Source organism: Panthera onca, chromosome A2 (assembly GCF_046562875.1).
Source record: "Panthera onca isolate mPanOnc1 chromosome A2, mPanOnc1 haplotype 2, whole genome shotgun sequence".
Taxonomy (NCBI): Eukaryota; Metazoa; Chordata; class Mammalia; order Carnivora; family Felidae; genus Panthera; species Panthera onca.
Genome location: NC_138340.1, coordinates 139,131,657 through 139,144,305, shown reverse-complemented (window position 1 = coordinate 139,144,305; position 12,649 = coordinate 139,131,657). Strand labels below are relative to the sequence as shown.

Genomic DNA, 12,649 nt, shown 5'->3' with positions numbered 1-12,649 from the left:
TCTGATTCTAACAAATTATACATGGAAAAAGAAACTAAACAAGACAAGGGCACAACAAGAATATGTATCATTGACAAAATAAAATCTATTCTGTGCTCATGTCCTGATACAAGCAATTGTTCTTCCCACCTGCTGAGAGATGTGAATCTTTGGACCAACTCCAAGAACGTCTGGCCTCTTGAAGTTTCTCTGGCTTGCAAAGACTATGAGGTCAACCACTGTAGTCCTTACTCCTCCTTCTAAGGTTACCCTGAAACTGAAGCTGCCTTAAGAACAGGAGAGAGGGATGGGAAGTTTTCCAGGGCCTTTGTCCTGTGGCACTAGCTTTGTTTCAGGATAGCATGAAACTTGCCAATATCTCTACCTTAAGACAAATGAACTGAGATTAGTAGCATCATGAGGTTGGCCTAGAATGGTGGTTTTAAACTCTGGCTGTACTCTGTAATCACCTGGGGAATTAAAAAAATATATTCATGTCTGGGCTCTGCACCCACGCATATACTTGATTCAGGGTGGAGCCCAGACATCAGGATGTTTTAAAAGTTCCCCAAGTATATAGTCAGCTTGGGCTGCTATAGCAAAATACCATAGGCTGAGCAGCTTAAATAACACTTATTTTTCACAGTGCTAGAAGCTGAGATGTCCAAGATCAAGGGGCTAGCTAGAGAGAGCTCTCTTCCTGGCTTACAGATGGCTGCCTTCTCACTCTGTCCTCAAATGATAGAAACAGAGCTCTGGTTTCTCTTTCTCTTCTTATTAAAATATTAATCCTACCACTCTCATGACCTCGTCTAAACTTAATTACCTCCCACAGACCCCACCTCTAAATACTATACACATTGGGTAGTAGGACTTCAAAACAGTAATGTTGGGGGGGACACAAAGAGTCAGTTCATGACACCAGGTAATTCCCAAAGTGCAGCCAGGATTGCAAACCACTGAACTAGATCAATGGTTTCCATTTTTTTTTTTTTTTTTTTTTGCACTGAAACAAACATAACAGTGATATCGCATGTGCAATATGCTCCTCAGGGCAGACCAAGAGTCTGATAAAGTCTCTGTGTTAGGGGAACGCCACTTTTATATATCCCATTTAAGAAATGCAAGACGGTGAAAATGTCCCTACGGAACAAACTTTTAACTTTTTTGATGACAATGCGATTGAAAACCATGAGAAAACCTAGAAAGTTCTTTTTATATGGCCAGCATTTTATTATTCTAAGCACATAATCTGGACTCTGGTGGTGATCGTGATCTCTGCTAAAAATTGAGGTCATTTTAAACAGCAACATTTTCTTTTATTCTTACTCACGGTACTGAGTTGATCAGTTCAGAGCAAAGGGCTAGTATCAAGCCCCATCTTGAGGTAAATACATTACAGCTTTAGAATTCAAGAAACAAGTGGTCCAGTCAGTGAAAGAACATACAAATTCTGGAGTACATGTTAATGGAAAAGGCAGAGAAAGAGAAGGACAGAAAGATTCTCTAAGAGTGGAGAGGTGTCTGTGGTCACTGTCATGGATATTTTAACAGAAAATCTTTCTTGCTTATTAATTAATAAATTATTCTTTTCAAATATATGAAAGCTGTATTTCCAGGGAAACTTAAAAAAAATCTATCTTTTGTCAATGTGGACATAAATTGATGCATGCTTATTGAATGAGAGGACAAAGTTCACAGTAATGAGGACCCTGAATAACTGAATTTACTTTAATATCTGTGTGCAAATATCAGAAGCAAAAAAGCCCAAAACAACGTGCCCATTTTAACATACTAGAATTTGGGGGAAGAAAAAAAATGTTAATCAATACTTTTAAAACTGTGTTAACTACAAAGCTCCCCAAATTATATTAACACAGTAAAAATATTCTTAAATAATGGTATCAAATAGTATCAGTCTCCTAACTAACTCTTCATTGAGATGCTGAGCAATGTTGAGGTGTTTTGTTTTGTTTTGTTTTGTTTTTGTCTTAGATTTGTGCTTAAAGGAAGTGAATATGGAAGGGAACAGCCACACACACATACATAAAAACATGAAAGGAAGGAAGGTGAGTGATAGAAAATAAAGCAAATATCCAGACATCAGGATGTTTTTAAAAAGAGCAAGTCTTTTTTCTATTTTTAACTTCTGTATTTCTAACTCATGTCATTGCCTGTTCTATATGAATTCAATTCAATTCAAATATTTGCTGAACATCTCTATGTGCAGGGCTAAGCTAGGTTCAGTACATCATCTCTGTGATGAATGATAAAACTACAAATTCCAAAAGCATGCATATCCACATAATGTAACTGTACTTCCTGTCATTTATCTGGTTTCCAGAACTGCCTTGGGCCACTACCTCTTATGGCCAGAGTGACAAGAGAGGACTTAATCCAATATGATGGCTTTTGACTGACTGAAAATGCAGTCTTCATGGGTTCAAGATATTTCATTTCTCACTACTAACCACCCCTCACCCTCACTACCTTCTCCTCCCTAACAGGTGAACATGTGCACACACACTCATAAACACACACACACACACACGCACACACACACACACACAGGCACATACATACTGCTCCCTGGGACATATCCAAGCTTCATTGATGCTAAGACATCTATAATTAAATGTCAAATTGCTCCTGCTACTACACATGCATGATCAATCATTGGGACTTCATTTTTTATGCAGATAGCCACTGGATCTATGTGATGCTTATGTGAGAGAATCAAAGTGAAGTCCTGGTGCCTGAAGTAGCATTAAAAATGGATGGGTCAAGGTGAATGCAGATCTGTCTCAAAGACTGGGATCAGAATCAAAAGTGGGAAAGGCCAGCAGCACCTGGGTGGCTCAGCCGGTTGAGCTTCTGACTCTTGATTTTTGGCTCAGGTCACGAGTCCATGGTTATGCGATCAAGCCCTGCGTGAGCCTTGCATCTGGCTCTGTGCTGAGCATGCAGCCTGCTTAAGATTTTCTCTTTCTCTCTCTGTCTCTCTCTCTCTCTTCTCTCCCTCTCTACCTCTGCCCTTCTCCCCTGCTCATGTGCTCTCTCTCTCTCTAAAACAAATAAAAATAAAATGAATAGAATAGAATAGAATAGAAAAGAAGGAAAGACAAGAGGAAACTGGCTGATCTCAAGGGCAAAAAACTACTGCTATGAAGCTGTACAATATTATCTCTGTATGACCTTATGCATTAAAGATTTATTAAGCACCAACTGTAGGTATTAAATCCAAGAATGTTGAGTCCAGAGATGAATGAAATACAGTCTTTGCCCTCAAGGAGCCAGTCCAGTTGGGGGAGACAGGCACTGCAAAAGCAATATAGTGAATGCTGCAACAAATTAGGGAACATGAGCTGTGAGGACAGAACACTCACTCCTGAACTAGCAGCTGTCTCTCCCATTCACCCTGAGTCCATAAAGGCCACCAAGTAGCCATTAAATTTTCTTCATCTATTTCTGCTCTCTACCTAAGGTCACCAGAATGTCTCTGTGATTTTTATATAGTTGACGCAACAAAGGACAAAAATCGCCTACATGTATCAACACTAAAAATAATTTTAATGACTTTAGAAGTGTTTTTAGTAGAGTTGACAACTTCTGATCAGTAATAACAACATTTTATCAGCTTTTTTTAATTCCAAACAGCACTGTTCACAGACTTCCTGCAGTGGTAGAAATGTCCTGTATCTGCATTGCCCCAATGCATCGGGCCACCAGCCACATGTGGCTACTGTGACTGAGGAACTGACTTAGTTTATTTTAATAAACTTAAATTAAATGTTCACATATGCCTAGTTGCTATGGTATTAGAAATCACAGTTCTAAAATATGTGTTTTAGGATTGCGCAATATGATCAAATAATTTTCCCCTTAATGCTTATACAGTTTGTTACACATTTCTCTGAAGAATTACAAACGCGGTTAAAAACTGATTTCCTTTTGTAACCTGAAGTTGTTGCTAGGGATTACTCCCAATAAAACATTAAAAGTTAAAAAAAAAACCATTAAAAGTAAAGCACAATCCCAACATGCATGTGTTGTTTAAATTGGCTCTGACTTTTACCACTGACTTTGTTGATGAAGTGGGAAACACTGTAATATATTTGAAAGCTTACATATTTAACACATTAAGAGAGATTTGGAAAAGACCACTATTCGCAACTAGTTCTAAATGAAGAAAGTAGCTTAAAAGTGAGATTTAAAGAAAATTTTCATAGTGGGGACTGAATCAGATCAGCTGCATTGGAGGCATCATGAGTGTTAGGACTCTGTGGGTTTACACACTGCTTAATTATTACTGCCTAGCAGATGTCAGGCACTTAGGAAATGCATAATGAAAGAGTAATTAAAACAGTATTGATGGGAATGTGCCACATCTGGATGAAGGTGGTTAAGTGACCATATGCATGTGTCAAAACTTCCAAGATGGTACACTAGAAAGGGTAAAATTATGCCTTAGTTTTGTTTTGTTGTTGTTGTTGTTGTTGTTGTTGCTGTTGTTGCTGTTGTTTAAAGGGAAAAAAGTAACATGGGAGCACATGGGTAAAATAATGAATGGAGAGCTGCAAGAAAGCACATAGGAGAATGTGAGATATAACATCATATCTCATATGAAGTAAGCTAGTAAATTCCAAACAGCAAACTGGTCTCCTAGGAGATAAAATAGAAAAAGGCTCAGGCTCAAGAGGCAGAAGAAACACTTAGGCTAAGACAGGCTGAGTGATACTAGGTAAATCATTTGACTTTTCTGTGTTTCACTTTCCTCAGCTGTAAAATGTGTAAAATGAAAACACCTACCTCAAACAGTTTGGGGGAGAATGAAATGAGAAAACGTACATAAAATATTCAGCCCCTGGAAAACACAGAGTAGATGGTAAATGGAAATAAAACACAAGCTCATCTTCTTAACCAAGCCCTTCTTTTGAGATCCTCTGGTTTTGAACGAGGGGTTCCATTTCCACAGTAGTCTGAACAGTTGGCAAATGAACGGTCAAGCAAAGCTACCAGATTAGACAGAAGTCAAAGCTTTTTGGAGCAAGGGGAATGGGGGAATGCAGCTCATGTTTCTGGAAAAACCTGAACCTGAATTGTTGCCAGAAGCAAAATTCCCACAACATAAAACTTTAAGAAAGTTCCCAAATATCTAGTGCAGGCATGAGAGCATAAGTGAATTCATCAATGAAATGATTTATCCTGGCAAACTTCCCTGAGCGAAAGCAAGTACCGTCTACATAAAAAGGAGAGGGATGAAATAAAGAAAATTGCTCCTCTGCAAATCAAAAGTAATTAATTTCCTGAATGGAGACTAGTTATTACTTAGGGAAAGAAGCATGCGTATTTTCTATTCCTGTTTACAATTTGTTTTCAGAGAATAAATAGACCAAACTGAGAGTCACAACATTTTGGATTCTACTGATTCCATACTCAGGATAAATTAAGCAATTAATTCTCACAAAGGAATTGAGTACAGTTTGTAGTTAATGTGTTCCTTAAAGCAGTAAGATATGACTTAAAAGCTCAGAAGTTGATTCATTACATGTTTCATACTACTGTTTAAACTCTTGAATTCAGAGTACCTTGCGTGGCTGTAACTCAATTCAAATATCCTGCGTTCTCCTTAGTTGAGAGAAACTATTCCTTAAAAGCTCTTAAAACACCTACCTCTCCTCTGTGACTCATAGTTAGCCTCCTCACAGGAAAGCCACTGAAGTTTTTCCTATTACCTGTTCAGTGGGTCAAGATTAAATAATGATAGAGTTGTGTAGTCATTATATTAGTTCTCCACCTAGTAGAAAACCTCTCAATTATTCTTGAGAAAGTCCAAATTCACTCAGGGAATTACCTTGGAGCCATCTTTAATTTCTGCCTCTCTGATTAAGCATCTCCTTCAGGCGAGTAACATTTAATGTTGTCTAACTTAGGTGATTTTTAAAAATACTATTGAGTTGGGTATCAGAAATCAATTCCACAGTAAAAGACTTGTCAATAATCCAGAAATTTTGCTAACATTTAAATGTTAAACTAGCTCAGTAGTTGTCAAAGTATGGACCTGCACCAATAGCATCACCATTTTCTGGGGATTTGTTAGATATCAAGATTCTCAGTGCCCCCCCTCCCCAGACCCTCTGAATCAGAAACTCTGGAGTAAGCCCCTAAATCTGTGTTTTCATAAGTTCTCCTGGTGATTCTGATGCTTACGCTAGTGTGAGAACCATGATCTAGCTAGTTCTGGCAAAGATACCAGAGGCCACGGGCCAATTTTGATAGAATTACCCAAAGAAATGAACCCACAAATATATTTAATCCCCATCCACCAAAAAAAAAAACCCATAATGTTCCTCTTTGGTCTCCAGAGATCCCTGGTATTAGCTTGTAAAGAAAGGATTTCTTTCAGTCCAAATGATTTAATGGTAATTTTTTCTGTTTGGAGAGTTATTTGAAAGAAGCAATTGGTCTATATGCCCAGATTAAAACATCAGGACATTTTAAACATGGAAAGTGGTAAAGTCATTCCTTGCTAACTGACTCTTAATTGCTAACAAAGTACACCTTAATGAATGCGACAACTTGTCCTAGGATGATAGTAACAATGGCAGCCTAACACTCAACTGTATTGGAGCTGTCATCCGACACAGCACATCTCAGTTGACAGACCTTTCCTGAGCATCTGTTACATATGCCAGGCCACCCCGTTGGCTCCAAGAACCCTGAAGATGAGCAACAAATATAGTCACAAATACCATAGCACATGTTGGAGGAAAAATAATTGAAATGGAGGCAGCATATCTTATTTGTAGATAATACGCTTCAGTTTTTCAAAACAAGTTACCCTGAGGTCAAGACATTCACCCCATTTGAGGCTGCCAAGGCCCTAGGTCAAAGTGTGGGCAACAATGTAAAAGGTCAACTTTGTTGTAATGGGAAGGGATACAAAAGTAGTCACCTGTCAGTCACACACAAAAAACACATTTTGAGTTCTAATACAGGCTTACATTCAATATCGTTATGTAAACTTGTGATCCTCGTAGACATTAATTTAATTTTTTGTAGTTAAATTTTACATCATCAAAGCATTAAAGAAAGCATCCAATAAACCAAAATCTGTATAACCCAAAATAATGAGCTATAAAGAATGTTTTATTGAAAAAAGACTTTGCACACTGGAAATACTGGAATGGAATGTTATTCAGCCATAAAAAGGAAAGAAATACTGATACAGGCTACAACATGGATGAATCCTGAAAACATCATGTTAAATGAACCAGGTCAAATACCAAGGACCACATACTGCATGATTCTATTTACATGAAATGCTCAAAATAGGCAAATATACAGAAAATACAAGTAGCTTAGCGGTTGACCAGGCTGGGGTCAGAGACAGTAAGGAATGACTGTTAATGGAGTTTCTTTGGGGGTGACTGAAATGTTCTGTAATTAAATAGTGGTGATGGTTGCACAACTTTGTTAATATAGTAAAACCCACTGAACTGATACACTTTAAAAAGATGAATTAGGAGGCACCTGGGTGGCTCAGTCAGTTAAGCGCCTGACTTCGGTTTAGGTCATAATCTCACAGTTTGTGAGTTCGAGCCCAGACAAGGGCTCTGTGCTGACAGCTCAGAGCCAGGAGTCTGCTTCGGATTCTGTGTCTCCCTCTCTCTGCCCCTCCCCCACTTGCATTTTGTCTCTCAGTCTGTCTGTCTCTCTCTCTCTCAAAAATAAACATTAAAAAAAGATGTAGTATATGGTATGCAAATTATAACTCAATTTTTAAAAATTTATAATATATTCAAAGCAGTGGTTTGGATGGCATACAAAGCAATATTCTCTGGTTTATTTCTGTACTACAGTGAAATTTACTTTAACTAATAATCTAAGTACCAAGACGACCTAGCTTTCTTGTTAAAACAGATCTATAATAAAAATGCAAATTCAACAGGTGTGTATTTGATGAGCACAGCACTTTCAAAAAATGTCTTTGCCCCTCCAGAATTAACTCTGTGGTTTTAGAGAAAACCAGGACCAGATTCTCCTGCAAGTCTTAAATGCCAACCTTGTGTATCACATCACCCCTGAATATTTTTGTAAAGCACTGGGAATTTAAACTATGTCCATGTATCACCGGGGGGGGGGGGGGGGGGGGGCTGTTGGCAATTATCACCATATTTGAAATGTAATTCTCATTAGTTAGAACATGAAAATGATTTCTCTTTGTAAAGGTTACCTTTCCAAGAGGAGCACCATCAATTGAATAAAAATGTAGGTTAATATCTATAATGAACAATCTAAAATTTAAAAAAAATGGGATCCTCTAACGGAAAAGAGTAAAATATGTGTATTCACAAACCGAGGTACCTTTTCTGACTTTCAGATTAATACCTCCAAACCTATTATAGTCCATTATAACAGGAAATCTTCATGAAGGAAAAAAGATTTTTTGAAACAAAATGTAAAAACCCAATCTTAACAATTCTTCTGGAAAATGACTAGAACACTTGAATCTGCATCCCAGGTAAATATATATTTTTTTCAAAATGTAATTTCAGTATTGAATGTATAACCTGGAAGGTGGTGGATGAAAGATGAATCCATGAATAAATGTATCAACCTGCAGCTTTCCTCTGACTTTGGCAGCAGTGGTAGACGATGACAGAAATTTTGATAGAAACTTTTTTTTTTTTTAAGGTAACTGCCCAGACTTGAATGTGACTAAATTAAAAGTACTGGAAAACACTGAAAAGTCAGGTTGGTGCTTGTTCCTGTTACTACCTTTTAGACGTGTGTGTGTGTGTGTGTGTGTGTGTGTGTGTGTGTGTTATTCGCATCGGGCACGTGTATTTTCCATTCAAGTCCATAATGAACTTAAAAGCAAAAACGCGATCTAGTACGTAGCCCCGCACCTTGGTTTTATTCTCTTCTTACGTGTACCTAGAAGGCTCTTTCCACACTTTGCCAAACGGGAGAGAGCAGAGCCCGGCGGACTTGGACCGTGAACCGCGAGCCTCTCTCTCCGGACGGAGCTCGCATCCCCGAGGGCGGATGGAAGGTGGCAGAGGTGCGAGGTGGGGAGGGGCGCACTCTCCCAAGCCGCTGAACACCCACCGCGGCGCCGTGGACCCCGTGGGCTCCACCGTGCCTTTTCCCTCCTTGCTAGATGGCGGCGGAGGCAGCAAGTATCTAAGGCTCTCAACCACCCCCCCCCCCCACAGTGTCCCACACGATCCCGGAGATGGAACCCCACCGAGGTCTGATCACTCACCCAGACGGCAAACACAGAGGAGCTGGATACAGGCGAGAAAGCGCTTTAGGATTAGCATTTCCAGACGTTCCGAGGGCCCCCACCACGCGGCTGCTCAGCTTCTTGCGGTGGAGAGGGAGGGGGCGCGACGGAAATGTTTTCTCCTCCGGCGTATAGATTGGTGGGAGATTGTGTGTGTGCGCGTATGTGAGTGTGTCTGAGAGAGCGAGAGAGAGCGAGAGGGAGCGCGAGCGAGCAGAGAGAGAGACTGGGAGTGAGACGGGAATAATCGTAAGCAGGACGCGCGGTGGTCGCGGGAACCGGGAGCCGCTAGCCCAGGCGCATGCCGGCGGGCGCGCGGGAATTGCTGTCCTCGGCCGGCTGCGGCCGCGGTCTGAGCGCTCGGAGCGCGCGGCGCCTGTGTGCCGGGGGCGCGCTCCGGCCCGGGTGTGCGCGCCGCGCCGCGGCTCGGCGGGGGCGGGGGCGCAGCAGCGCGCCGCTGGGAGCGTGCAGCCCGCCCGGGGTCGCGCGCAGCGGGCGGAGGGGCTCAGGGACGCGGCTGTCCCTCAGGGCCCGAGTCTCAGAGTGGCGATTCACATAGCGACACCCCTCCCCCCCGGCCTCTGCCGGTGGCTTCGCTGCTCTGGAGTTAGTGGAACCCGCTGGGGTTTAGAATCTTTGCGGAGAAAATGTCTCTTCATTAAGACTCCTTCATCCTTTTGGAAGAGAAGAGGAGGCCAGACCCCCCATTGTCCCGCACAGCCGGAGATTGACCCGTGGGGTTCACCCCTGGAAATATTTTTCATTTCATTGTTGTCCTCCCTGCAGATGCTAAGTGGGTCCAATCAGCAAGTGGTGGGGGCTCCTGGGTAAGCTGAGTCCCCCCTCTCCGTTTTCTTTCTCTTTTACCGAATCACCAAAGTAGTTCCAAACCCCATTACCTCTAGGGCAGTTGACTGCAAATAATCTCCAGCCATGATTGCGACCAATGAGACCCTGCCCCCTCCCCGGGCTCCAATCAAACTGTGGTGTTGTGCACAGCTGCTTGGGGGAACTTTCAACCTTGCAATGTTCCTCCCGCACGGAACTACCGAAGTGCCTCCTCTCACAGGGTCGCCCGGAAAGATTTATTTTAATTGCTCGTTTGAAGGGTATACAAAAGAAATATAATACGTACGTTCTGCTCCCTCCACGCTGGAAATGTCACGCTGTACGTGCTTGTTTCTTTGGTGGTTTCTGTAACTAGACTGTGAGCTCCTTGATGGCAGGGAGTTTGTCTTATTTACTGTTCTGGCCGAGCTCCTAGCACAAAGGCAAAAATAGTAGGTGTACTCTAAAAGTTTGCTGGAATTAATTCGAAGCCTAAATGAAAAGATAAGGCAACTGGTATCCTCTAGAGACTGCCCAGAGCCCTGAACATTTGTATGCTTTTCACAGATGTTTATTTATATATCCTTTAGGTGTTAGTACGTTTTTCTAACTACATGAGACCCAATTTGGAGCCTTTTCAGAATCCACTCTAAGGCACAGAAAGTCAAGTTCTGAAATTATCCCTTGTATTTTTAGGAACCATTGATGTAGGTTATCTGTGCAGTGTGTACTCCCGTGTCCTGTTCTTGGTTCAAAAATAGTGTGTTAGCTTAAATATTTCAAGAAAGATTATCACGTACAAAATAGGGTTCACAATGTATTTTGAGTATTACTACCAGTTCTCACTAATATACACAACCTCTCAACACTAGATTAAATGTGCAGAGCTAATGATGCAATTTGCTGTTGCTTAAGGAATTGATTATAGCCGTGTAATAACAAATTTCCAATCTATCTGGAAGGTTTGTTCAGGAGTACATATAAATATTGATAAATTGACATTTGACCTTATTTTTCCCATGAATAAGAATAGAAATGCTGTAACTTTTGTAAGTTATTATGGGACTTGATTATTGCTCATGTGAGTTTCCACCTGGGAAGAAAATTTTTCCTAGCATTAGCAAGAAGTGTAGATATAAACTAGAAACGCACTGAGAGCTTAGAGAAAGTGTTTAACATGGGCTGGAGTAGGCAGAGGTTTCCTAGAGATGTGTAGTTAATGGAGGAGGACTAGCTGGGAAAAAAATGACATACAAAGAGGTGGGATGGAAATGAAAAGCAGATGTCATGTGCTATAAAAACAATGTGAATTAAATTTGAGCAGATTGAGTGGAGTCAAACTATGGGAAACACTGATTTCCTAGTGGAGGAGCTTATACCTGAAATAATAAGCAAGAAAGAACCACAAAAGAACAACCGAGAACTTCAGCTGTTTAGAAGCTCGGTTTGCTCTGGGGCATGTATGGTATTCCAGGAGGTCTCAGTTATCAAGTCTACCCCCAGCAGACTGCCAGAATAATCCAATGGTAATAAATATCATCCTAACTCCCCTCACTTGGTCAAAAAAATTACATGACTAGTCACTCTTTTGTGTTAGATCACAAAACAAAGGCACTGCTGAAGTCAAAGTTACCCTGGTAAAAAGGGCAGGTGGATCCTGTGGTTTCTCCTAATTCCATTCCCATATTTAAAAAGATTGTCATCCACCTGGGAAGACACAAAAGTCACCTTGGAGAGTAGTGAAGTTGCTATTAAGGTTTGTATGGGGAGAAGAATGACAACCAACTTTATGTGACTGAGTGACAACAATGGAAAATGGACTTCCAGGACCACCCAATGTGGATCTGAGAGTCCTGGGAAGGGTGATGGAGTGGGAGGCTCTGGAGGTCAGGTCCTTAGAAAATTAGGTCATTGCAATAGCCCAGGTGTGGGAGATGAGAACATATCAGAAGGGTGGAAACAACAAAAACATACTGTATCTCACATTTCCCAGTTTTATTGAGGGTCATGATAATTTCTGAGACATGTTACCACACATCATAGTCCAAATACATTAGCCATTGTGAGTTAAAGTTATAAACCTCTAAAACCACATGGTTTCATTCACAGTCTAAATTTTATTTATTCATACATCGATTGATATAAATATAAAAATATGTATTCTATAATACATATCATATAAAATATATTTTATATTTATAACCTCTGTGTGTGTGTGTGTGCGCGCGCACATGCTGGTAAAGTTTATTTATGATATGCCTATCATGTCAATCACATTTCAGTCCTGAGAATTTGTGTTTATATGCAGAGTTTTGCACATTCCTGGGAGAATACTTTTTTCCACCCAAACGATAACAAAACAGGATACAATTAATATGATAGTTGGGTAGCTGAATGGACAACATGCTTTTTGAGAGTCTCATCTGGGATTTTAGAGTGAATTGCATCCAGACACAGCCAGGGGCAATTTGTGAGAAAGCCCTTGAGTTCTTTACTTTTCACCTGAAGCTCTTGAATTCCTCAATATCCCACTGAAGATTGGGTCTTCCA

The 12,649-nt window shown here is 40.7% G+C and overlaps 1 protein-coding gene across 4 annotated transcripts in view; it reads right to left on the bottom strand.

Annotated features, from left to right (window-relative positions):
* Nucleotides 1-9,632, bottom strand: part of PTPRZ1 (protein tyrosine phosphatase receptor type Z1) — a 184,461-nt gene extending 174,829 nt beyond the window's left edge. For 2 of the 4 annotated variants that reach the window (XM_078440090.2, XM_078440091.2), the window contains exon 1: nucleotides 9,251-9,632. In XM_078440090.2, the coding sequence (XP_078296216.2) occupies nucleotides 9,251-9,308 (58 nt within the window). In that variant the 5' untranslated portion in view covers nucleotides 9,309-9,632. The remainder of the gene's footprint in view (nucleotides 1-9,250) is intronic. The other 2 variants (XM_078440094.2, XM_078440097.2) reach the window with 1 other exon arrangement.
* Nucleotides 9,633-12,649: the final 3,017 nt, after the last annotated feature.